Genomic DNA, 27,472 nt, shown 5'->3' with positions numbered 1-27,472 from the left:
GTTGTGGAGAGGAGAGAGAGCAGGGCAAGCTGCTTGGCCAGGGGCAATTGCCCTGGTCGCCCACTCTAAGAACGGCCTTGAACATCCCTTGTGAATGAGGAGATATGATCCTCTGTGTAATAAATCCCCAAGTTTATTTTTGGAGGCTTTTTAGCACATAAAACATGCCATTGCCACGTGCTCATTTTTCATGAGACAAGACCTGCCTCATTCCTGAGCTAAAGTGATAATCCAGGAATAGTTCACTATCTTCATTGCCCTTGCAAGAATTATGTAGATTAGTCAGATTTCTTTTTCTTCTCACGGATGGAAACAGTTGTGGAGATACTAAAGCTGCTTCACAATTTTATATTAAAAAAAGATGTGTTCCCATTAATCTTCCTCATCCTGTCTCAGTGGGGATGCTGAAATATGTTTAACACATAAACACATGTGTATCTGACATGTGGTTCCCCTCCACATGGTATGATGACCACCAGGGAGACTTTTGGGAACATTTCTCCTGGGAAGTAGCCCAGGTGTGTTAATTCTAAGCACAACTGGAAAGTGATATCTCTTGAAATTCTCCTTGCAGGTAAACATCTTTAAGACCGGTGTATAAGTAATCTACCCAAATTCCAGGAAAGATGGGAATTCTGAGTCTGGAAAGACTTGCTTCACTGAGGAGACCTAGATCCCCTGTTGAGTTGTCATAGAAGGTTGAGTTATAGAAGGGCTTGACAGATCCTAGGCTCCAGGGAGCCTTGGCACCTAGAAATTTAACCACTGCCCCTAGACTAGGATATTCAGAGGTAGAGTTACTTAATAAAAACTGTATTTGTCCCTGACAGCCCTTTTTCTTTTCTAGTTATGTTACTTGTAGAGGGGATAGAGAAAAACCCATGTATACCTCCCCACAACTTTCAATCATCTAGTCCAATAATTTTGTCAAGTGTCCATTGGCTGGCTCCTAAAATAAAAAACAAACAAACCACCAAGGCCTGGCCTGAAGCTCTAAAGCTTTAAACCTTAGAAGGCCCCAAATTATGCACTTCCAATAAACTGGGAATCTGGACTTTGAATTACTCTCTGATTCTATGGCTGATAGGCATTTTTATTTTGGTGAGGAGAGTATTTCCCAGCTGTCCAACTTCTGCACTTGCCAAGAGTTTTTCATTGCATGCTTGGCTTTGGCAGGCCTGCTGTTTGGATCCAGAGCCTAGAAGAAGCTTTAACACAGGAGGAGAACACAGTGTAATTACTACCCGTGGGGAGATTAATGAATCCCAGCTCTCTTCTTGTCCTGTCAGCCTGCCTGTCTGTTTATATTGAGTAAATATGATGCTCTCATCTGCAGCTCAGTAATGTGCAGAGATGCAGAGCCTTGCCAGTTGGAGATGAGCAGCTCTCTAGGTGAAGCCAAGCATCCATTCCTTCCACCCCCTCCTTTTTGAATTGTACTCAGGCTATCAGGGTGTGTTCTTTCCTGGCTTCTCTAGGAACTAATGCGTTCTCTCTCTCTCTCTCCGATGTTCCCCTTCCTTTTCCCCTTCTCTTCAAAAGCCTCAGGAAAGACTGAGCTACACATGCCCTCTACTCCTTCTCCCTACCTTCCTGTGTCCCGACAGCTGATAAATGACATTCCATTTGTTCCAGTGCAGAGTGAAATATGAAATCCCATAAAGCCGCCTCACTTATTAGATGGTTCTCAGCAAGCTGCTTATTATGCGCTGTGGCATAATGCAGATTACAAATGTGACCAAATGATAATTAGCAGAGCTGGCGCAGCAATTAGTGCTCTTCTGCTGAGTGCTGATTACCTTTCAAAGGAAAAAGCAGCTGAACAGTTTGCAAGCCTGCAACTGCCCCAGCTCTCTTTGTGGAATTCACCAAGAAGGGCCCCGACTCTGCTTCCAGGAATCTGTTGTAGTGAACCAGTTTCCATCTTCCAAGAAAAATCATCTCTCCATGATCCCATGCCAAATACTTTGCTTTTCATATGTGAGAGGAGAGCTGATCTTGTGGTAGCAAGCATGACTTGTCCCCTTAGCTAAGCAAGGTCCACCCTGGTTGCATATGAATGGGAGACTTGATGTGTGAGCACTGTAAGATATTCCCCTTACAAGATGGAGCCGCTCTGGGAAGAGCATCTAGGTTCCAGGTTCCCTCCCTGGCAGCATCTCCAAGAGAGGGCTGAGAGGGACTCCTGCCTGCAAACTTGGAGAAGCCACTGCCAGTCCGTGTAGACAATACTGAGCTAGATAGACCAGTGGTCTGACTCAGGATATGGCAGCTTCCTATGTACCTAACCTCTCCAGATTAAGGAGCAGGATTTTCCATATCAGCTGACTAGTTCCATTCTTTGCCCTGGGACTTTGCTGATCTTCAGATAACATCATCTTGTCACAGGTCAGAGTGAGGTGTCCAGTGCCTTATCTGGCAGAGTGACCTTGACACCTAACTGACAGTACTGGGACCCCACCTACAAGCCCTTCAGAGGGAAACAGTCTAGCAGGCAGAAATGCTGGAAGTGTGACTCTGTCACCCTGGGACTTGAAAATGACACTCTCCTAGGGGTGCCATCAGAGCCATTGCTAAATAGGTGAATAGTACTGCAGTGCCTCAGATGGTTCTGAGGCTGCTGCTACAGTGTGCGGTCTAAACAAGCAGATGCCTGTTCGCCAGGATGAGAGGGTTAGGCTTGCACCACCAAAACCTTATCTTGCACCCAGACAGCTTTGGCACATGAGTGTGGGTAAGTCTTTGCTGAGCCTTTGGACAGCCTAGTTTCTTTTTCATCTTAGTGCCAGCCTTGAGCACAAGGCCCTTATTGAGCATGAAGTGAAACAAGACAGCAGGTCTTCACAACTTATTCACGTGGGCAAGGGTTCCTGTTGAGTGCAACATGAGAGAATTGGCCAGATCCATACCTATGTACAGAGAACATGGAAGATGGGGGAGGTCTTTCGAATCACAGTGGATTTTGATGCAGGTAGCAAAAGTAGCTTGAGTCTCTTCTACAACTTCTGCCTATTCCAAAGTCTGGCTCTTCACTGAGGGTATCAATCTGTGACTGGGCTGTACAATCTCAGAAGCAGATGGAGGACCATACGTGATTGGATATTATGCCATACAAAAAGAAAAATAGCTGCAGATAGAAAGTTGTCATGTAATGGAGGCATCTAGCTCCCTTCTTTCTGATATATTCTTTGTTATTACCTGTGGTTACAACATTAAAGTTATGACTGACTGATTGATATATTAGCTTTCTACGTGCAGGAAGTGTGTGCCTGTGTGCGTGCACACACACATTCCATCAAGTGAGCCATCACCTGCTGACTGAAGTAGTACAATGCTAATACAGGTTTACCATCTTGGTGAGAATGAGGTTTAAAATTGGGTTACTGCTATCTGCTCGATATTTCAGAACATGCAAGCTTGCTAGATTAGGTTTTAACAGAGGAGGCTAGTACTAAACCAAATCAAACATCTTTAGAGAAGCTCAAACCGTCTTCAGAGAGGAGCAAATTGATTAAGATATTTAGTGTGTCAAATATGTACTATGATAGATTGAATTCCAAAACGGGAGTCTCAAGAACCATCTTAAAATTCACTGTATAGGAGGACCTCAATATTCGTGGATTCATTATCCACAGATTCACGTATCTGCAGTTGGATAAAAGAAACCTGGCCTTGGCATACCGGGGTGGGGGGAGGGTTAAAAATACCTCATGTATCCGCAGGTCAGGGATGGCCAGAAATGACCATTGGTGTCATTTCTGGTTGCCATTTGTGTTTCAGAGCCTCAAAATGGCTCCATTTTTTTAAAAAAAAAGAAGGGGGAAATTATTTTTAGCAAATTTGGAGGCATTTTGGGGCACGGTGCATCTTGTGGGGAGCAGCTTAGTTTGGTAGGTAGCTTCCCCCACAAAAATCTATGTTTTTTGGATGTTTCCCCCTGACCGGGAACCTAACCCCCAATTCCCCATTGCCACAGTGCCTCAAAATTTGCAGTACATCTGCGGTTGTACTGTGCAGTGGAAACCTCATGAATATCGAGGTTCTCTTGTACTTCATAGATTTACCTCAGAGACATGGGCCTGGCTCAGGTGCTGCATTCTAATCATCCAAACCATGGCTTAGAAGATTGGGAATGTGCCACAAGTTTATGCACTCCGTTACACCTGCTCTTCTCCCCTTTTTGCACCTTGATTCCCTCCTCAGTTTCCTCTACCCATAATTTGCTATGATGTCTTGAGTCAGAAGAGCTATGTTCTTTTGCATGGGTCTCTTGTGCATCCCACTGATGGGATTCACACCTATACAAAGACCTGCACTGGAACCTTATAGAACTTGAGAGAGAGAGATTTTCTTTGGTGGTAATCCCACTGCAGCATATCCACTCGGAGTGTGTCCCACCTTAACACCTCTGTTTTCCTCTGTCCTCCGCCGTGATAGTCCCATCATAGCCTTCTCCATGCTGTTATCATCTGAAAAATATCTGAGAGAGATTTATTCCAGTTTACGAACCTTCTGTCATTAATTCTTCTATTTTTCTTTATTTCCCCCCCTTCTCTGCACCCTGGTTCCCTCCTGTCTCTTCTAACTATAATTTGCTATGGTGTCTGAGTTCTGAGAACTATAGTTAGTACTCTATTTTAAATCCTCAAAGTGGATTTGGAAACTGGCACTAATGATGATTTAAAGGATCATCTGAATTGAGCCGAACTGGTTTAATGTGGCTAAAGTTTTGCAGACAGCAGCCAGTTTGGCTGCAAGCAGTGTACTGGGAAAATGGTAGGTGTGCTCAAATCATAGGAGTCCCCTGGCATGCTAGTTTTCTCTCTCTCTCTCTCTCTCTCTGAGAGACACATTATATAAGCCTGCACCTGCAAACTGAAGTGCTGCAATCGAGACACAGTTTACTGCCTCCAAGAGAACTAGGCCATAGGCTGTGCTGCTTGCCTGGCAGATACATCCCGCTCAGTCACTGCCAATTAAACTGGCAGCCAGTATTAAATGTTGATCAGATTGGATTGGCTTTGTTCAGCTGTCCAGAGCAAAGATGTGCACAGAAGGAGCCAAATGCAGGCAAGCAGGCAAAAGACACTCTGGGTGTTCTGTTCTGCTATGTTAACATGACTGGAAGTGAAAATCCATCCCCAGAGCTCGGCATTGCCCACATTCTCGGGCATCGAACCTTGCCAAAGGGGAGGCAGCTGTTTCCTTCAGTTATTGCTTGTGTGACAGGAAAGTTTAATGAGATTGTGTGCACTGAAGGGTAAACATGAGTGCCTTTGCTTCTTGCCTCTCCAGTGGGGGCACTAGGGTGGCATAGCTATCACTCCCTCCATTTTCTTCTTCAACCTCTGGACAGGATTGTCCCTAAGAATTGAAGGGGGCTTTGTAAATTAGCAGTTAGTGTTGCAGCCCTCCCTGGAGATTGCTGTGGGAAGAGTCTAGAGATGTGCTTCTCTTGTGCTGGGTGAGTAGCACTGGGCATACAAGATTCAACTTGCTCTGTTTCGCTGCATTTAATTGCTTCATAAAAAAGACTCAGCTAACAGTGTGCACGAGAGGGAGGGAGAGGCGAAGGATGATTTGGCAACTGTTCAAAAACTAGAATTAGTTTGAATGGGAGTGTGTGGCTGTTGGCAGTAATGTTCCATAAATAACTCTGACTTTATGGTCACGAATGCCCATGGGGGTGGGGTGGGCCGGGACAGGGTATCTCCTGGCAAAGGGGCTTGGAGGCCAAAAAGGGTGAGCCTGTAATCTCCAGCAAGCAGGATGGTTTCCCAAAGCAACAACTTGAAGGCTTCATCCGTCTGGCTGGAATGTGTCTGCTTTCCAAGGAGCCATCCAGGGCCATCACTTGGATGGCAAGTGATATGATTTTTGAATTAGCTGGTGACTTGAGAGGGAACAAGGTGCCATATTGGAGCCCTTCTCTGAGAGGATGATTCTTTCTCTTTCAAGGCATGTCTGGAGGATTTACTTTCTGTGGTGATTTACTTAGATGGGAGAGCAAGATAATCTGATTTGAAGAGATGTAATGTGAATAAGGCTTTGGAATTACCTGTCCTCCAAGTGCAACACACATGCCCTTGTGTGTTGGTAACAATTCTCCTGCTCTGTGTAGTGGCAATGTCACCATTTGGTGGTAAGTTTAAGGGCATGACTTACATTGACCTTGCTTAATTCTGCTTTCCATAGATTGAAGAGTGGCCAAGGACAAGGCTGATCTGGGCCTAGTTTTCATGGATAAACCTGTGTCTAGTTTATATCACTTCTAGCTGCAGATGGACCATGTGACTGAAACTTTTATCCATTAAAAGAAATCCCCCCCACCAGTAGCAAACTAGATAGAAAGATTCTAGCCTAATATGTGGGTTTTCCCATCTCCCATTTCTCCAATTTCCCATGCAGATTTTCCCTAATTTGCATACAATTTGCTTTAATTTCTTTTCTCAAAAAATTACTATACTTTTTTTCCTGATGCTCTGAATTGATTGTGATCTGATTTGGCATGTTGTTTGACTCATTTATACAGTAAAACAAGCAAAACATCTCTGATATCTTAATTTCCCCTCAATGTATATAGTTAAGTAGAAGTTTTAGAAATGGAAAAACTTTCACAGAAAAGATTCTGCTCCAGATCTCTGGTACTAGCCTTTCCTTCTGCTTTTTGTGCTATTTTTGTGTGTGTAGAATCCCTTTTTGTGGGAGAGCATGTTGTCCTGTGAGCCCCCAACTCCAATCTAATATGGCCTAGATAGAAGTTTCTCACCTTAATAAGAACTAGACCCTTTCCTTTCAATGCCTCATTCTTAGCAAGATTAGAAAGCATACCAGGGAGGCAGAATGGATTAAACCTTGTGAGTTGTTGAACAGAGGGGACTTATTTTTGAAACAGACTAAGAGTGATCCATTCCAGAATTCCAGCTGTGTATGAACATTTACAGCAGATGGCTACAGTGATGTCTTCATCTGTGCAGGTTTTGTTTGTGAAATGTTGGATTTGTCATGTCCGACTTGGGGCTGCCAAAATCATGATGTGTAGTGGTGGATGTCTTGGATAAGAATCTATCATCTCTACTACTAAAGATAGGGGCAAGTGCAAGATTCACAAGCCAGGCCATCTTGGTTTGGGGGTGTTGGAGGAGGAGGAGGACCAAACTGCCTCTCCTCTATCTTTGCTCACTTGTTGTAACTGCTGTATTTCTTGGTGTCTTTTTTCCCCCAGATGGAGTCTCCAGTGTCCACCCCTGCAGTGCTACCACTGCATCTTCTTGTCCCTGTTGTCAACAGTGATATCTCATCACCATGTGAGCAGATAATGGTACGCACACGCTCTGTGGGGGTGAACACCTGTGATGTGGCACTGGCTACTGAGCCAGAGTGCTTGGGCCCCTGTGAACCTGGCACCAGCGTCAATCTGGAGGGCATCGTGTGGCAGGAGACAGAAGACGGTAGGTGTCCTTCGGTGACATTTTGTTTTAGCCCAGTGCTAGTTAACTGATGGCCTGAACATCACATTCTGTGCCCCAATTTTGGGCAGCCTTGCACAAAATGAAAACCCAACCCTAGAGGTCTCTGTGCCACCTTGTACACTTCTCTTAGTCTGGGCAGTGCTGCTCCCTTTACTGTGTTAGTGATGCTGCCCAAGTCAAAAGTAGCCTTCCCTCCCCATGCAAAATGAGAGCAAGCCCTGAGACTTTGGGGGTGTACTCTGCGTGCTTGTATCCAGCTAGTTGTTTAAGAGCTAAAAATTGCATTGCTTGATTGAAGCTAGGAAGTCTCCCCTTCACCCACTTTTTGTCCTTGCATTTTTGAACCTCGCCCCCAGTGGTGGTTCACACTTTAAGCTCAATGAAGTTTGCTAGTGTTAGAGGCAGATGAGATTTATCAGATGTGTAAATGTTCTATATGTTGGGGCAACATCATTTCCAGCTGCAAAAATATTCCTAGGTGCCTGCCTTTGCCTGCAAACAGTGTGCTCCCCCCGCCCGCCCCAACTCCACCTCATCTCCTTCACTCCTGAAGAGGTGTGATGCTCCTGGGCAGCCAGCCAGTAGGAGCTGAGAGAGGTAGTCCATTATCTTGAGTGAGAGTGATGCAAGGACAACATCTTGCCGAAATGCAAATGCATCTTCTTGGCCTGTTACAGATTCATTTTGATGTGATGCCAGACAGACTGGAGTTGACATATTTGAAAAGGTTATAATTTGAGGAGACCCAGGAGGATGAGAAGTACTTTTTTCTGAGTTGCTGGGCCTGCACACTTGTTTCTTCAGTGCCCCCATGCCTTGCCTCCAAGTGGAAGCTGCCCTAACACCTCAGTCTTTCAGTTTCCGATACTTGGATTGCATGTAGTGAATCTTCCTGTTGAATACCTACAATTCAGAAAGAGAGGAAAGTTATTTACTTCATTTTAAAATCCTGTTCTATTCTCTTATGTGGCTTTTTCCTTCTTTGCATTTGGCATATTTTTTTACTTGGCCGACACCCTTTCCCTTTCTCCACCCCTTTGGGGGAAACTTCTTTCTGTGTTACTCTTCCATCATCTTGGGGCTACAAAACAACTTATAAAACGTCTGTTTTGTGTGGAACCAAGATCTCTACCACAAATGGTCACATCAAGGATGTGTGGAAACAGCTAGACTAGATAGGCCTTGGGCCAGATCCAGCAGGGCTGTTCCGATGTTCTTAAATGTTTAATGTGTCTAGGAGAAGGGCTAGGTTGACTGCTGCCCTGTCTACTTGTAATTTACCAAGCAGGCCAGATGTAACAGGGCTTCTAGACTTTGATCTTTTCTTTGGGAAAGCGCTCTGCAGATTACTGATACCTCTTCCCAAAAGGCAGTCTCAACAAGAGGATGCTAATGTGACTTCACCACCATTGATACAGACAGTCATCTCTGTAACTATTTTCAAGACCCCCAAGCTGGCATCACCATTGCCAATTTGCTCTCCGATACAGAAGGCTGGACATGTAGCTATTACCAAGATCCTAACAGCCCTGAAAGAACATCCACCTCCAGTCCCGCCTCAGCTTTCAGTACCCACGCAATCATCGCAGCCTCCTCCAGTCCCTCCCAAGTTTAAAATTCCAAAGAAAAAGAAGCAGGGTAGCCATCAACTCTCATTCTGCTGATCAACCATAGTGGGGATTTTCCACTATGGAAAAAGAGAAAGAAGAAACTTAAGCACAAGCTCCTCAGCTAGAGCCAGCTGATTTTCAACCTCCCACAGCCCAAGGCTCTAACATCTTGCTTCAGTCCACCACAACAGATCTCGATCCCCTATAGCTAACCCTCATGACCAGGTCAAGGTACAGGACGAAGTCTTGAAATGCTCTATAACTGAGGCAACGATTGCCCTACCTGTCCCAGTTTTGAAGACATCACCTGTTGAGCCATGGCCAATCTGTCCTAAACAACCCACCCCTAACCCTCCCACTAAAGGAACCACATCAGCCTTGGTACTCCCACAACCAGATCCTGAAACAGCTTCAGAGTCTGCAGTAGGCTCTGCCACTTCACAATTGGTTCTTCTCCATCAGATTGGTCCACTGACAACAGACCAGATGCTCCCCCCAATGTTCCTCTTCTCGACACAGAACAGCTTACCAGAATGGCTGTGGCTCTAGAGGTTCAAATTCACCTGCCTGATACATCCCCTAAGAATGGTATCTTTGACTTTATTGAATCTGATGCTGAGACTATTTCTCTCCCCATGGTCTCTACACCTCTGGATGTGACTAAGAACTCTTGGGCCGCCAACTTCTAAGAAGCTAGACCATATGTACAGAGTTCAGGAATTAAGGATGTGGTTTCTTATTCAAGCTTCCTACTCCCAATTCTGTAATGGTACAAATCTCAAGAAATCGTTCCAAGCAAAAGCCTCTTTCAGCATCTATTGATTGGGATGGCAGAAAACGTGATGCAATTGGCAGACGAGTGTACTCCACAGCAGATTTGCAACTGCATATAGCAAATTATCAGGCATACATGGCCCATTACACCCATTTCCTCTGAGAAACTCTCCACCTTAGCCAACAATCTTCCTAATTCAGATCAAGAGAAAGCAACAAAGCTCTTTTTCCACAGCCTAAGGAGGTCATCCTCCATAGTATGGGATTGAGGACTGAGCATGCTCCAGACAGAACCAATGAAAGAACTGCAGGCGTGGCTCGCTTACTGCGAAGGAGACGACCCAGCCCCAGTTCCAGTCCTATCTTTGCTCCATAAAGAGGTTCATTCCTTTGCTCTTGCAAAGTTTTTTTGGATTAGCATTTGGCTGGCTAGCTCTCTACCTTTTGTCCAGTCAGATGCTGTAATCCTGAAGCCTGACCCTACCTTCCTCCCGAAGGTTAACTCCACTTTTCATAGATCACAGGACATTGTCCTGCCTTCCTTCTGTCTCTCCCCTTCCCACCCCAGAGAGAAAATCTGTCACACTCTGGATGTCAGACGGGCCCTCCACATCTATTTGCGCAGGACCAAGGACATGCAACGTTCCAGCTCCCTCTTTGTCTCCTATCATCAGTCATCTCTAGGGCTCAAGGTTTCCAAGGCTACTCTTTCCTCTTGGATTAAATCCTGCTTACTGGAGTTTCAATAGTGAAAAGGGCAGGTTGCTTACCTGTAACTGGTTCTTTTTATGGTCTTCTGAGCATTCACATGGATGGAGCTTGCGCATGCTCTGAGTGAGTCATCCCAAGACCTCAGTCAGAGCTGAACGCCACAGTAAAAGTAGAGATCACAGATGGAAGTGCAGCAGGGAGGTGGGTGGGCCATGTGAATACACAGAAGACCACTAGAAGAACTACAGTTATAGGTACTTTCAGTGGTGAGGCTGAATAGATATGTGAAAATAAGCATCCTGGAGGATCTACAAAGGCTTTGATAATCTTGCAAAAATGGCGGTAGTGAACAAAGGAATTCAAGCCCTGTAGGTCGAAGATTGGACACAGACACCCGTCTCTTTTTGGGACAGTGAAATATCTGGAGAAGAATCTGGACTGGGGATCTGTGAGGACGGGCAGAATAGCACCTTTGCATAATAAAGTGGCTACTTCATCTTTGGGTTTGAAGGTGTGGTGTGAATGCCTGAGAAAGGTGGAGGTTCTAAAAATTCTGCACTGTAGCCTAGGTGTATGATGGATAGAACCCAGGAGTCTATAGTAATTTTGTGCCACTGGTACAGATGAGGCAAGAGACATGAGTCCATGGAGTCAGGAGCACTTATGGTTTCTGCTTGGAGGTTGATGGTTTGGAAGAAGATGTTGCTGGCTTCTGAAAGGACTGGCATTTTGTAGCCCTGAATGTATCCTGGTGTGGAGTGAAGTGTGCCTTGCAAGGATTGGTGTGGTGTCATTACTTAGATTTTCCTGATTTGGCTGAGGTGTTGGTAGGTCATAAATTTTGCAGTGCTGTGCAGCTCATGAACATGATCCAAGGTCTCGTCTGTTATATCACTAAAGAGGTTTTTCCCATTAGACAGGAGATCTTCTATGTGCATCTTAGCCTCTTGGGTCAGGGTAGTTGAGTGAAGACATGCATGTCTTCTCAGGGACACCACAGTTGCAATGGTTCTGGATCCACAGTCAGCTATATGATGGGCTGAGTGGAGCTGCTGTTTTGAAGTCCTCCACTAGAAAGAAACATTGGTCTTACCGTGAAGGGTTCTTTTTCACAGCCGAGGAGGTCATCCTCCATAGTATGGGATTATGGACTGAGCGTGCTCCAGTCAGGACCAATGAAAGAACTGCAGGCGTGGCTAGCTTACTGCATAGGAGGCGACCCATGCCTGGGACTGAAGTGCTCTCAAGAATAGGAGAAAATAGACCAATTAGACATAGTACAACCAGGTCAGTATACAGAAGGAGTCCCAACAGCCTACTGAGCTAAGATCCCCCAGAAGTCGCCTCCACCCAGACACGCCGTGCCCCCCCTGGAAAATGCACAACATGATAAGAGAAAGCCGCACGCATCCTCGGGAGGGCAGGATGTCCTCCTCGACTGTGAAAAAGAACCCTTCATGGTAAGACCAATGTTTCTTTTTCCACAGCCCGAGGAGATCATTCTCCATTGTCTGGGACATACCAAAGCTAGGAACGGAATCTAAAGGGCAGGCGCAGAGAGGATGTGGATTAAACCACCTGTTACAAGGTTGTGCGGCCCACAGCCACCTGGGGATTGTGAAAGGAGGAGATCTTATATTGCCTGATAAAGGGCGTGATGGAGGACCATGTGGCGGCCTTGCAGATCTCCACCAAGGGCATATTTGCTGAGAATGCCGCAGAAGCAGCCACACTGCAGGTAGAATGGGCCGTTATTCCTAATGGAACAGGAAGGTTGAGGGCCTCATAGGCCGCTGAGATGTCCAAGTTCTCTCATCCTTCTCTGATATAGTCAAGAAAGCTAATGCTGATAAAAATCCTTTTATCCTTATATGTTCTCAAAAAGCTGCTGCTCAGAAATATGCCTTTGGGACCCAGCTGTTCATGGGTCAGAATTATCTGCGACATCCCTGTCACTTCCTTGTGCTCTCTGTCGGCAGCTGCTACAGCAGCCACAGTGATAATATAGTTGCTTCTCTCACGATATGCTATTGTCCACTAAAGCTGTCTAGTCTTCCTGGCTACACGTGTTTCAGAGAAAGCTAATGCAGGAGGCAGATGGGGTGTGACATTTGTCCTGTGTGCTGGTTGTCATCCCTCTTGCTGCTGTCAGGCTTTAATGGTTTTTGCAACCTACTCTCCTCCCCACTCTACTTTCTCTTCTCTCCCCCACCCCCGCCTGCTTGTGTCGCCTGTCTGCCTGTCCTTCCATATTAGTTCTTTTAGAACAGCTATAATTTCAAGTCTTGCCTAGGAGGTATTCTGTGATTCCTGCAGCTTAGCTATTTTTAGCTTGCACTCATTCAGTGAATGTGTTCAAAGATCTTGCCTGCCAGGCTACTCTGGCTGCTGCATGGTCCCTGCTGTCAGAAGTGATGATTCTCACATCGGAGTATGTGCATCCTTTTAGATCAGTTCTGAACGATTGCATTCATTGCCTCAGTGTGTAGGGTCTGGCTGGTGTACGTGGCAAGAGGTTGCTTCCCGCCCTCCCCTGCCCAGCTAACCATGGGGCTAGGGTGTCTGCTCAATGTTTGCAATTTTGCTTGTTGAGATTATTTTCCTCGTGTGATGCTGAGCCAGAAAACTATAGGATGGATAGCAGAGATTCATTTCCTCCACCCCAGCTATTACTAAAAGGATCAGGGAGGAATCTGTTCTTGTAAGTAGCTGTCCAGGCCCACTTCCTTCCTTCTTTGATTTCAACATGCAAGTCCACAACCCTCTCAGAAGCCCAGAATTCTTTTGTTGTGGAAGTTCTGAATGAGTTGAACTAAAAGCTCCAGGTACCGGTAAAGCAGGGAAGGGCCATTGGACTACTTAATGAGATCAGATTACAGTCTCCCTGTAGAGTTGCAGGCAGCAAGATTGATCAGGTGGCAAAGCAAAGGACAGCCAAGTTGCCACTCCCACTAGCAGTTTTTATGAGCCCATAATATCAAGTCGTCCCTCATCCAATTCCGTTTCATAACTACCTACTCCATTTGCTGTCTGTGGCAAATAAAAAGCTCTTCCAAGTGGTCAGGCAGGGAAGCTTTTTTGTAAACTGGAAGAGAGTTGGTACTCTTTCTTCTTTTAGGGCCTAGATGCGCCACAGATGACTGTTTCTGTGGCTAGGTGACTGTGTGTGTAACCGTTTGCATGATTGAGGTGGTTTCCTACAGCTCTCTGACTACAAGACATGAGCTTGGAATGTCATCCCCCCCCCGCCCCCTCCTGCCCCCGTTTGTGAGCATGTTTGCTCATGCTCTTTGGCCTGAACTGAAAAAGCAATCCTGCCTTAGGAGAAAAGATGGTATGATTTCACAAGAGGGCAAAGAAGAAAGGGGTGGTTTCCTGTTGGATCCCTATCTGTCAAGTCTCCTCTCCTCTGGCTGTCAGCCCGTGTGAGTGGTAGCACTCAACCTCCCTGCTGTATACTCCATGGGCAGCTTGTTCCATGACCATCTGCTCTTTCTGCTTTGCATGGCAACCACCTCCGAGCTGCAGCTTGTTCTCTCTGCTTGCCTTTCACAAGAATATGTTATTTTAAATACCTTTAAAGACATGTTAAGGCATTTAAGACTGCTGACTTAGCAGGTTCCTAATTCTGCTAGGCATTATTCCGATCAGCTGGGATCATGAATGGATCTAATTATGCTGGAATGCAGCACTCCACTTGCTGCCTTATGAACTGCCAGGTTACCATTTCCCCTTGCTGTGATTAATGCCACCTGCTGTGAAGCCTGGAACCTGAAGAAAACCTCTAGTCTCCCTAGAACTTCTTTGGGGGCAACCCATTCCAGCCAGCTCCTCAAGCTGATGATTTGAGCACCATCCTTGCTCACCTGGGAAATCTCTCAGCCAGTAGCAACAGTGCTTGAAGCTAAAGAAGCCATTGTCTGACATGGAGATCTTCATAGCAACAAGGATCACTGCATGGCAACAGCAGCTGCTGCACAAAGGAAACGTCAGACGCATATTCTCCAAATCTCTCTCCTTTCCTTTTATCTTGAAGATGAGAGGCACTCTGGATTGCAATATTCCTTCCTCCTCTTGGTTCAAGAGGTATACATTTTCTCTGAAAGAGAACAGCTTCATTGAGTCTCTGGACAGAAATGTGATACTGATGTGGTGGTTTACTGTATACAAAACCATTTTAATTTTACATGATTAAATCAGAGATTCCACAACAAGAAAACTCAAACTTGGTAGGTGGGCTGTAGGGTGTAAACTAGAGAATATATGCCATTTTTTAAAATCCCGCATAATCCTTGCTGCAGCAGTTTTTTAATAGCTGTTAGGGGAATGTGATTTTCCCCACCCAGTAGGGTCTCGTGGTTATGAGCAGTGGAAATGAGACCCGGAAAGGCCATATGAAAAGTGGATATTTGGGGAGAAGAAATTTTTCCCAAGCTGCCACTTCTCTTCCTAGCAATTGAGACACAAGGTTAATTTTGAACAAAATTGTGGGAGATGGGCACTCTAGTACTGGAGTCAAAGAGTTTGTTTATGTATGTATAACTATTATGATGTATATAATGTTGTACTGTGTTATAGAAATAGTATATAACACTTAACATAGTAATGAACTCACTATATAACTGGTTGCTTTACAAAATGTTAAGCCTGCAGACTTATAATGAAGTAGACATGAGAAAAAAGGTAAAAGGGACAAGAATTGGACAGGAATGAAGTACGAGTGGAATGGTGGTGGAGAATCCTACCTTTTAAATAAACAGGAAAAATTAAATAAACACTAAAATCCAATTACACTTTTCATATGTTGACAGAAGGAAGTTTGTATGTCTGCTCCTCATTGATGTCTTGGGCATTCTTCAGTCACAGCCTGTGATGCTTGTGCAGCCACATTTCATGCAGCAATCACAAATGGAGAAGTACTTTTGCCAGGGAAATGAGTTGTCCTTGCCTCTAACAGTAGCACTTCCTTTGAGAAACTTGTCTGGATAGCACCATGCCAACTGGGGTACAGCCGCATTCTGGAGAAAAACAATAGGAGACCTTTAGTCTGAAAAGGATCACCAAATCTTAATGGTTACCTTCTCTTCGCTTCTGAACTGGTCAGCAGTAAAAAGGCTGGAGTTTGAAGTCTCTGCTGGCCAACCCATTGAATCCTGCCTCAACGGTGATTTAGACAAACTGCAGCATCTCCCTGGCCCTATAAAGTGGTTATTGTCCCGACTTACTTTATAGACTGCTAGGTAAGCACGGATGAATAGTATCGAAACCAACGTTATTCTTAGGTCTTGATGGGCTTGTAATGTTGTGACAAGGAAGCCTCCTTCTCCTGAGTGCCTTAATTGGCATTGGCTTTGGATTGTTAGTGCTTACTGAGAATGGTCCTTCCTTCTCACCCTCTCTTTGCCGCCTTCTCACCCTCCTTTCTCAGCAGGGGTGATTCTTCAGAGGCAGATGGATTAAAGGCTGCTTTGCAAATCATCTGCATTGCACAAAATTATTCTGTATTTATTTGCTGGGAGGATTTTTATTTTTTTTTGCCGTGATTGATGGAGGTAGGTTAAATCTAGGACACGGTATGTCAGGCAGGAGTTACAATTAGTCTTGTGCTTTGTTTGGTTGCCAGAGCAGCAGGCGAGGAGGGGGCAGTTCCACCACCACTGAGGTCTCCGCTTTTCAGAGCTCTTCATCTTTCTTCTCTGATCATGGCAGCGGGCAGGCTGCCAGAACGTCCTTCCTAATCTGACCTGCCAGCTCGGAGATCGAAGCAGCTGCTGGCGTCTTGCCATGCAATTAACTTGTAAGGCTCTGCAGGAAAGCAGTGTGTGAAGGCTGAGCAGAAAGCATTAGAAAGCAGCCTTCCACTGAAGAGCCGGAGCTTGCTGGTTGATGGTGACACCTGCAGGAGGACAGACCCCAGAGCATCAGGAAGGATGCTGTGAGGGATGAAAAGTGCCATTCAAAGATGCAGCAAAGGAACCAAGGTGGGGCGTTGGGGGGACTTTCTGAACAGGCAGGATGCCCCTGGATTCCATTAATGCAGAGGGGCTCTACGCAGGCTCTTCTGAGCCTCATCTCATCTGAAACGAGATGTAAGTATTTGCCTACTGGTGTCGAATATGGATGTGAACTGCTTTTTGCTCACTCTTTCTGAGTAGCTGGGAGTCTGTGCTATTAAAATAAAAGCATTTTCTGGGCCCTTGGGCCCTTGCTCGTCGTAAGGGACACTTTCACATTTCCATGCACATTTGAAGGCCAAGCTGCTGTTTCGGGACTTCAGGCTCTGGCTTCTACAATGACGTGGTGCCCAAACGTTGCCCCCAAAACTTGCTTCTGTGGAGCAATTAATTAGGAGCATCATTCCTATAGGAAATGGGACTAGAGAGAATTTCAGCTCTCTCACTGTGGGGGAACTCTCAAAGGTGACATCTTAAAGGCCAATCTGTACTTCTTGTGGCTTCCCAGTGTAGAGTTCTGAAGATGTGTGTTTCCATTTCACTTGATGCTGTTCAGCACTATGCACAACAAGCATGCTTTCCATTTAAAGTATACATTGTGATGACATACACCCACTGCTCTTTCTTTAGTTCCCATTGCTCTTCCAGTCCTATAAAAAAAGCTGCAACAATTTGTAATATTTTTCAGGTTATGAAGAGATGTATCCAAGCTGTGGAAACCATAGCAGTTCTTTACGTGCTTCCAAGCTGTAATTACATACAAGACGAAACTGAGTGTGTGTGAATGACCAGACTGCATTTTTTCTAAACACATCTGAAACATCTATTTTATGTCCAAGGGACCAGATGCTGTGAATGGGATGAGATGCAAAGTTTCTACACTTCTAAAGGTTTATGAAGTGAAATTTACCCCCTAAGGTCAAAATAAGGAAAATATGAGATTTTTAGTTTCTCACACTGTATAGGAAGTCATTGGTGTTTGTTTGTTTGTTTAATGCATTTCTATACTGCCCAAAACGCAAGTTCTCTGCGTGGTTTAAAAAACAATAAAAACAGCCAATAAAAGATTAAAACATTTCAAGAATTAAAATTTAAAAGTTAAAACTATTAAAACACAATTAAAACAGTATCTAATTAAAAGCCTGGGTGAACAAATGCGTCTTGACTGCCCTTTTAAAAGTTGTAAGAGATGGGGAGGCTCTTATTTCAGCAGGAAGTGTGTTCCAAATCCTTGGGGCAGCAATGCAGAAGGCCCTTCCCCGAGTAGCCACCAGATGAGCTGGTGCCAACGAACCTCTCCAGATGATCTCAGTGGGCAGTGTGGTTCATAGCGAAGAAGACATTCTCTTAAATACCCAGGGCCCAAGCTGTTTAGGGCTTTATAGGTTATAACCAAAACCTGAAACTTACTGGCAGCCAGTGTAGATGTTTTAAGATAGGAGTGATATGGTCTCTCTGAGATGACCCAGAGACCAATCTGGCCACTGCATTCTGGACTAACTGCAGTTTCCGGACTATGTACAAAGGCAGCCCCATGTAGAGTGCATTGCAGTAGTCAAGTCTGGAGGTGACCAGCAGATGTACTACTGTTCTGAGGTCATTTATCTCAAGAAGTGGACGCAGCTGGTATATCAGCCAAAGCTGATAAAAGGCCCTCTGGCCACTGCCTCAGCCGGGGACACCACGGAGAGTTTTGTGTCCAGATGCACCCCCAGACTGCGTACCTGTTCCTTCTGGGGAAGTGTGACCCCAAGTGTGACCCCATCCAGAACAGGCAGATCAAAATCATCTCCCGAGTTCCGACCCTGCACAATAAGTACCTTCGTCTTACCTGGATTCAGTCTCAGCTTGTTACCTCTCATACAGCTCATCACTGCCTCCAGGCAGGCATTTAAGGACGTTATGCCTTCTCCTGATGACGCTGACATGGAGAAATAGATTTGGGTGTCATCAGCATACTGATAACACCCTGCACCAAATCTCCTGATGATCTCTCCCAGTTGTTTAATGTAGATGTTAAACAACATGAGAGACAATAGGGAGCCCTGAGGGACACCATACTGAAGTTCAGTTTTTGAAGAACAGTCCCTGAGAGACACCATCTGGAATCTGCCCGAGTGATAGGAGTGGAAACACCGCAAAGCAGTGCCTCCCAGTGCTCTCCTCAGATGCTCCAGAAGGATACTATGATCGATAGCATCGAAAGCCGCCGAGAGGTCCAAAAGGACCAACAGAGTCACACTTCCTCTGTCAATTCCCAATTGGAGATCATCCATCAGGCTGACCAAGGCAGTCTCCACCCCATAGCCCACCCGAAAGCCGGTCTGAAAGGGATCTAGATAATCAGTTTCATCCAAGACAGCCTAGAGTTGGGAGGCCACCACCCTCTCAGTTACCTTGCCCAGCCGCAGAAAGTTGGAGACAGGCCTATAGTTGCTCAACTTTGAGGAATCCAGGGCCCGCCTCTTCAGAAGTGGTCTAATAATTGTCTCCTTAAGACAAGAAGGCATCCTGCCCTCCCTCAGAGAAGCATTTATCATCGCTACCAGGCCTTCTACAACAATCTCCTTGCCAGATAGTATTAGCCACGTCGGGCAAGGGTCAAGAGAACAGGCGGTAAGCTGCATCGCTCCAAGCAGCTTGTCCACATCCTCACGAGTCACAAACTGAAACCAATCCAGCCTAACCACATAAGAGGAGTCTCTGGACACCTCTGATTGAGACGCTGCAGTAATTATGGGGTCTAAATCCAAGTTGGCCCGAATACGAAAGATTTTATCCACAAAGAAATCATTAAACACATCACAGCAGGTCATAGATGGTTCCAAATTCTGATTCAAGGGAGGAGGGGCACTCACTAGCCCTCTCACCACCCTGGACAAGAATGCCGGACGTGAACTTCCAGATGCAATATGGGCTGAAAAGAATTGCTTCTTTGCCGCCCGTATTGCCAGAGCATAGATTTTCAAATGTGCTCTATGTTGTAATCTGTCAGATTCGAGTCGAGTCTTCCTCCACTTGCGCTCCAGTCATCTACTTCGCAACTTCAGTCCCCATAGTTCTTCCGTATACCAAGGGGCCAATTTTGAAGCGGGTCGGAGAGGATGCTTAGGTGCCATCATGTCCGCTGCCCTGGTGAGCTTGCTGTTCCAGTTCTCCACCAGAGCATCAACAGGATCACCGGCAGAGCCAACACTAAATCCCTCCAAGGCTTCTTGGAATCCTATTGGATCTAATAACCTTCTCGGGCGGACCATTCTAATGGGCCCCTCGCCCCTGCAAAGGTGGGGTGTGACTGAGTGTCCAACCTTAACCAGATGGTGGTCTGTCCATGACAATGGGAAATCACAGGAGTCCCCACCCATGGAACACCATCCTGATCAGAGTGAAAGACCAGATCAAGCGTGTGACCTGCAATGTGCGTCGGTCCCGAGACCCTTTGGGATAGGCACATAGTTGTCATGGCCGCTATGAACTCCTGAGTCGCCCCAGATAAATTGGTCCCATAGCAGACATTGAGGACGTTATCATCCTCTACTTGCTCCCAGCAGATTACAGAAAATCTGGCCTCCTTCCCAGCAGGCTCTGGGAGCAGGATCCCCAGTTCCTTTCCTGTCTTGCTCCTGGCTAGACACATCCTCTGGAGCTCAAGCTCTCTTTTGTTTTCTTTCTTCCAGCCTCCAGGTTTCTCCTCTTTCCTTCTTACTTTTCCTACCGAAAAAAAAAATTATATATGTTTTCTCTTGAGCTTTAGAATGTTAAGTCTGTTTCCTTCAAAAGGCAGAATAACCTTATGGTTCACATTAGTTTGGTCCAAGAAAAATGCCATCTTACATTCTTATGTCACTTTTGAGTCTTCTTGTGGCTGGGAATTATGAGACATGGTTGATGCATGTGCTCTAAGTGCTGCCTTTTTGGATGGCTTGAATATCCATCCTACCACTCTTGTATGCAGCTAAATATATAAGCTATTTATCTGCCTTTTTCCTTCACTATCTACCAAGTTCTATCTTGTTCTATCCAAGTTCTATCCTTATTTTAATAAGGGCATCCTTCCCAGTGGGCTTGGTACATATGAAATACGATGCAGTAGTTGGAGCAGGTCATTATGGGGAGGAAAAACCTACTTGAGTTTGCTCTGCTAATGGTGGAAGACCTTTTAGGGCAGTTGTTTTCTGATGGCGGAGTATGCAAGTCATTCTGTTTATATTCTGCAACTAGGAAATCCCGATTCTAGGTCTGAATGTATGCAGGTCAGTAAATGTATACAAACGAATATGTTTGTTTCACATAAAATTGCTACATTTTAAAGATACGTTGAATCTAATATTTACAGTACTGCACCAGAGCATGTAGGTGGGTGCTGGAAATGCAGACAGACTTCAGAAAAGGCTGTGGAAGGTCATTATCTATCCCCATTTCCTTGCCCCTCTGCAACTAAAAGAAAAACTGGGCTTCTCTATGCATTGCCCAGCTTTCTGAGATTCCCAGCTCCAAGAGCAGAAGAGCTCTCATGAGATCATCCATCCTGACCATGAACACAACAGGCCCAGTGTTTACAAATAATATGCAGTGAGCACAACAGACAGGCTTCTCTAGCAGCCAAGAAGAGAGACCCAGACATTTCTTTGGTAAAGCCACGAAACCACTGAACACAGAACAGCTGTGCTGGATCAGGCCGGAGGCCTATCTAGTTCACTATCCTGTTTCACACAATGGCCCACCAGATGCCTCTGAGAAGCCCACAGGTAAGAGGTGAGGGCAGGCCCTCTCTCCTACTGTTGCTCACAAACTACAAGTTTCTCATAGTTGGTAGTTCTAAAACTGGAAAATCTAGGCTTGCTTATCGGTATGGATTATCAAATCTAGGCTTGCTTATCACTATACAGTTACTAAAGCTTTAATTCTGTTTACCACTCTTGTTTTATATTAGCTTCGGTGGATTAAAGAAACTAGTTCTCCTGGGGTGCGTGTGCAGCATACAATTTTTCACACAAAATGGCTAAATTTTAAAAATACTTTGAATATGAATCACATGGAGCCCAACAGGAAGTAGCCTCTCAGCCCGCCGCTTCGCCACCACCAGTGCAGCTTCTGCCTTTAGCCAGCTGCAGCTCCTGTTGCTGTTCCTCCTGGACAAGCCTTCTCCAAGCTCCACCTTCCCCGGCTGCGGCTTGAGAAGACACAACCCAAGCTGCTGCATGCCAAAGCGGCTTATTGGCTCCCCTGCTGGGCAGATCCCACCTCAGTTGCCCTTGCTAGGAAGAGAAGGTTTCTGCATAGGATACTTGGGAGGCCCATATGACACTCTCTCTCTCTCTCTCTCTCTCTCTCTCTCTCTCTCTCTCTCTCTCTCTGTTTATCACATTTATATACCACCCAAACTTTCGTCTCTGGGTGGTTAACATAAAACAATTAAAACACATAGAAAAAGTTAAAAGAATTCAACAGCTTAAAATCAGTGTGTATGATGAAGACTTCTTGAAGAACTCCTTCTATTTAACTGTGCAGAAACGGCATCCAGACCTCTGCAGAATTGCATGGAATTGTACCATCTGAAGCCAGTGGAACAAAAATTCAAACCTTGAATGGAAAGGAAATTTTCAAACAAGGCAACTTGATCATACATCGGGCCAGCTTTAATCATCATTACTCAGTTCTTTGAGGAAACTTTCTACGATGAGAGAGAAGAGCGCTTCAGCATACTAGACTGACTTGGAGCCTTTACCTGCAAGTCTGGCTGCTAAGGGCCAGTCTTGTAATGATTTGATGATGAAGATTTGATGGAGAGCCAGCGTGGTGTAGTGGTTAGAGTGCTGGACAAGGACTGGGGAGACCCAAGTTCCAATCCCCATTCAGCCATGTTACTTGCTGGGTGACTCTGGGCCAGTCACTTCTCTCTCAGCCTAACCTACTTCACAGGGTTGTTATGAGGAGAAACCTAAGTATGTAGTACACCGCTCTGGGCTCCTCGGAGGAAGAGCGGAATATAAAATGTAAATGTAAAATGATGATGTCTAATAATACTAATACTACTGCAGATAATACTCGCTAATAATGATAGTGAGGCGACCACTTCAGGTGGCATATTCTCAGAGGCAGCAGGTGGTGGGTACCGTGCATCCACCAACCACCTCACCTCTGGTGGGCACCTCACTGCCCACCAACCACTTCACGGCGGTAGTGGCAGAAGCAGAGTGGCTACCACTCTGCCACCTCTTCCTGCCCTTTTCCTGCTCCCTGGCTTTTTTAATAGCAGAGAGTGGAGGAGTAGAGAGGCATGGAGGCTCAGAGAGCCATGGGGAAAAGTGTGGAGGAGTACTGTGGTGGGCACAACTCGACTCCTCCACACTTCTGATCCTCACCTTGTGAGCAAGAGGAGTCAGCAGGACAGAAGGAAAGTGGGGAAGAGGTGTTTCCTCTGATAGTGTGGGGACGGAGTGACATGCTCTTGCACTGGTAGGGAGTGAGATAGCAGGAGGTGGGGGAGCAAGGGTGTGTGTGTGTGTGTGTGTGTGTGTGTGTGTGTGTTGAAAGGTGACGGGGGCTTTTCATCTGAAATGAAACATGTGCTTGAGGGTAGGAGTAGTAGCATGCTATCTGAAATATTATCAGTATTCATCTGCCATAGTGAATGAATCCCTTTGGGGGTTGTGGTACCCTGTCAGTGCCCCTCCTATGTACCTTTATTCATGAGGAGGTGCCTCACTGTGAATTCGAGTGTGACGTTGCCGCTTCTGCTCAAGAGAAGCTTTGATAGTGCTTCTGTGCATGGCAAATACCTTTCTTGGAGATTCAAGCTGTAGTGTGCTGGCTTTCCAGGTAAATTTATTGAAGATTCAAATTTGAAAGATACAAATTTCATATTGGTATGCTTTCTCTCAAGTGAGCTTGCTCATAAACAGCAGCCCTGTGATGTGTTAGTTGTAAAGGATCACAGGTAGACTGCTTTTGGTTTGCTCAAGAAGCAGGAGCAGCTCTGGGTTGAGTGCAGCATTGGTGAATCCTTCATGATCTCTGCAGAATTTCACATGTGGGTTCTGCTCCTATGCGCAGAGCATCGTCTGGGAACTTTCTAGAGATAAGGCTTAAGAATGAAAAATCCCTTTCATGCTTTCCTCCAACCAGAGAAATCTGCTACAGATGACAAAGCATTTGGGTTTTTTCAGGAGCAAGGTGATTTTCACAGTCTGTTCTAGAGTAGAATTATGACAAGGCAATATTTTGTGTTGAACCAACTGGTTCTCCAAGTGTTAGTTTTGGTCCTGAGCTGCTGCCAAGTCGCAGGATGAATATGAAGAATGGGAATTAGTGGCAGAGAAAAGGTATCAAAAGCTTGTCATAATGTTGGAGGTGTTAGCTGTTCATTCTTCTTACCATGTGGAAGCCATGTGGATAACTCTTTTTAGCTTATAGTTTCAATTGCTGTCTTAAGTTGATGCAATTATAACTTCTATATTTGTGTCTGTAAACTGGCTTAAGCAATATATTTGAAATGTAGGCAGAAATAAATAAATGTAGAGAGAGTTCATCCAGCCAGTTCAGATGATATGGGATTTGCTTGTCCCAGGCAGCTAGGCTCTTTGATTTGGGTAATAGGGATGTGCAAACAGGTTTAGGGGTTCGCAGTTTGGGTTTGATGGTTCAACCCCCAGACCACCCCCCCCCCAGTTCAGTTCTGCCCAGAACCAAACCACCCTGATGGTTTGGGGGGGTTCGTGAACTTTTTCAAGTTTTTTAAAAAAATTACCTTTAAAGTGATCGGAGGGGTGCATGGAGGTTCCCCCTCCCCCTGCTTGCCTTCAAGATGCCCCCCCTTGGGTGTTTTATGCCCATTTTCTGGCCCATTTTTAATGTTTTTTATGCCCATTTTCCTAAAATGGCGTGGCAGCCAAAATGGCGGCTGCCACACATGCGCAAATGGCCTTGAGGCCGTGGACCATACCAAGCCTTGCAGAGACCATTTGCACATGCATGGTGGCTGCCATTTTGGCCACCGCACCATTTTAGGAAGGCTTGAATGGGCCTAAAAGGCCTGAGGGGGGCATCTTGAAGGCCAGCAGGGGGGAGGGGGAACCTCCACGCACCCTCCCTGCCGCCGCCTCGACAATCATTTTTAAGGCAATTTTTTAAAAAATCTTGAAAAAGTTTGCAAACCCCCCACCCCAGACTGAACCAAACGGGGGGGGGGGGTTTCCGAGGGGTGCTGGACCAAACTGGCCTGGTTGGGTTCGAGGCCGGTTTGACCTCGAACCAAACTGGGCCGGCCGGTTTTGTGCACACCCCTATTGGGTAATCACCCAACTGAAAGAGACAACAGTGACTCATCACATAATTGGAATGTGCAAAATTGCTATGATTTATGTAGTGACTGCAGTTTTGTGAAAGTAATGTAAGTTGTCAGCTCATCCTTCTATTATTATGATAGGAGCATTGGAGATGTACTTCTTCTGTTTTAGCACTTTTCACCGTTCTATAGAAACAAATGCTACAAACACACACAGAGGAATGCACCTGAACTTGAGTCTACATGAGACTTGTATTTCCTTCTCTGAGAAAGAGTCACTGCTGAAGATTTGGGGGTGGGGGTGGGGGGGAGGCGTAAGCATTTGAACTTGGGCCTAGTTGCATGAAGTGTTATCTCCAGCCAACAGATATTCAAATGTTAAAGACAAACGTTGATGTCAAAGGCTATGAAACAGAAGTAATACAAACTATGACACATTTCCATCACTGTTGAATAGTACCTTTTCCTCAGTCGGTTCATTTCATGCGTCAGGTGCAGAGGGCTGTAGCCCACAAAAGCTTCTGCCACAATAAGTCTTCAATGTGCCATAAGAGCAGATCAGTCACTCCTTGGAAAGTTATGTGGGGGATGGTAGCTACTTCTGCTAATCAGGACCTCCAGTGAAAAGCTAACTCCCCCAGTCTTCTGCTTCTCTTCTTCTTGAGGTCAGGTGTGGCTTGCACTGCTGTTATTGGAAGGAAGCTTTTCCCCCTTCAGATAATTGAGAATTCCATTGAGATTTTGCCAGGCAACCCCTGTCTTGGTTGAATAAGTAATCCTATGTGGTTAGCAATTACAGTAAATATACAAGCATCTTGTCTGTTGGGAACCAAGATAGGCACTGGTTATCTCCTATTTTTGTATGTATGGCTCCACTTTGCCTCTTTCCTGCGCCCATATGTCCCTTTCTGTAACACAATCCAGAGGCTGCATTGTCTTCCTATCATCTCCTAGGCACAATTCAAGATGTTGAATTTGACTTGAGGACCCTTAAACAGTGTGGGCCCTGCATATCACATTTAGGAGCATAAGGACAGTCTTCATTGCTTTTGCTGTGAAACAATGAGAAATTGTCTTTGTTTGTCTTTGATTACATTCCAGTACCACTCTGCACTTGCTGTGACCAGAACTTCCACTAATATAGTACATTCCTTGCTAGACTCCACATATATGAGCTACTTAGGAGTCAATCATTTTAATCTAGCGTTACTCAATTTGTTAGATAGCTAGTTCCAGGCCCTGATCTGCCTCTCTTAGATTATTCTTGTGTAGCTACTGCTCTCGGTGCCAGTAGCTTTCATGTTCCTTAATCTTGTGTGTCCATGGGTTAGTGTTAAAAAGCATGGTCACCACATGCTTAACAAAAGTGGCTTGGATTCTATACAATACCATGTTTGTTCAGTGCAGTAGCCATACTTTTAATTCTGATATAAACAGTAGTATTAAGAAACCAGGTATCTGAGAGTAAGTGGGCTCCACATATGATGCACATGAGTGCAAGAGCACTAAGGAGGAGAAGGGACAAGATAGAGGCTTAGTGAAGAGCATCCATCCATTAGCTGACTGTTAACATGGGTCTCTAGATTCTGTTTCCAAACAGATAAAAATGTTTGCTAATACCTAAAAGTTTTGATCATACTCTTGTTTAGTATGAGATAAAAGTCCTAGTGCTCTTTGAAAAATGTTGCTCTACTTATCACTCTAGTGCATTGGTTCTTAATCTGTGGCCTGGTCAGAGAAAGTCTTAAAGGAAAATGCGGAAGAGTTCATTCTCTTCAGCATTTTTCTGGCATGCTGAAGTGGCAAACCATTTTTCAGCTTACTTTTTAAACATCTAAATGGAAAAGCCGTTGTCTTGTCAGCAGTGCACGGAACTGCCGTAGATACTTCCAGGAGGCCTCTGGCGGTGTGCACGGCTGACAGTGCCCACGCAAGTCTTAAATGGGATCCACAGAGGACAAGTGCAGCAGGGGAACCTTTTAAGCATCCTTCTGTGGTGGTAAGAATGTGGGGCGGGATGGCCAGCCAAGTTCTCGGTACAACCAGGCTGAAGAAGCCCTGCAAGTGTGTTTCTGACCAACTCAGGTATGTGTAGTTGAAGATGACAATGCTATCTTGCAACAAATTTTGCTGTTTTGGATGGCTTCTTGGTATTTCTCTGGCTTGGGAGGGTGGTAACGACCCCTTTAAAAGACAGGTGGTATTTTGCTTCTACTTTACTAATTGGAATTCCTGATCTTGATTACTCTTAGTGGGCTGTACATATTGCACCGAGCATGGTGGTGATTTTCAGTGGTCTTGCTCAAGAACAAAGTAGATTCAAAGCCTGGGCAATCACTATCTAAATTCTCCTGCAGCCTTGAGTAACTTACATTTGGTGGCTTTATTCTCCATCCACGTTTTTTCTGTCTTGTTAGGCAGGATGGCTGTTGCATTGTGGCTGTGAGAGCTGTAGGATGGAGATCGAACCAGGCTTGTTGCTCCAGGAAACTGCATGTTCACAATCCTGTTTTTCCCCCCATAGGCATGCTGGTGGTGAATGTCACCTGGAGGAACAAGACTTATGTGGGGACACTGCTGGACTGCACGCAGCATGACTGGGCACCACCCAGGTACAGCAAAGAAGCTACCCGGCAGTGTGCTTGGTGGCCTTGTATCCCTGCT

General features: G+C 45.4%; 1 protein-coding gene across 2 annotated transcripts in view; it reads left to right on the top strand.

Annotated features, from left to right (window-relative positions):
• Positions 1 to 27,472, top strand: part of ZNF609 (zinc finger protein 609) — a 128,477-nt gene that overhangs the window by 90,436 nt on the left and 10,569 nt on the right. For both annotated transcript variants that reach the window (XM_053272226.1, XM_053272227.1), the window contains exons 3-4: positions 7,226 to 7,451; positions 27,333 to 27,420. In XM_053272226.1, coding sequence (XP_053128201.1) covers positions 7,226 to 7,451; positions 27,333 to 27,420 — 314 coding nt within the window. The remainder of the gene's footprint in view (positions 1 to 7,225; positions 7,452 to 27,332; positions 27,421 to 27,472) is intronic.

Source organism: Hemicordylus capensis, chromosome 10 (genome assembly GCF_027244095.1).
Source record: "Hemicordylus capensis ecotype Gifberg chromosome 10, rHemCap1.1.pri, whole genome shotgun sequence".
NCBI lineage: Eukaryota > Metazoa > Chordata > Lepidosauria > Squamata > Cordylidae > Hemicordylus > Hemicordylus capensis.
Note: the sequence above shows the minus strand (reverse complement) of the source record. Positions and strands in the feature narration are given on the sequence as shown.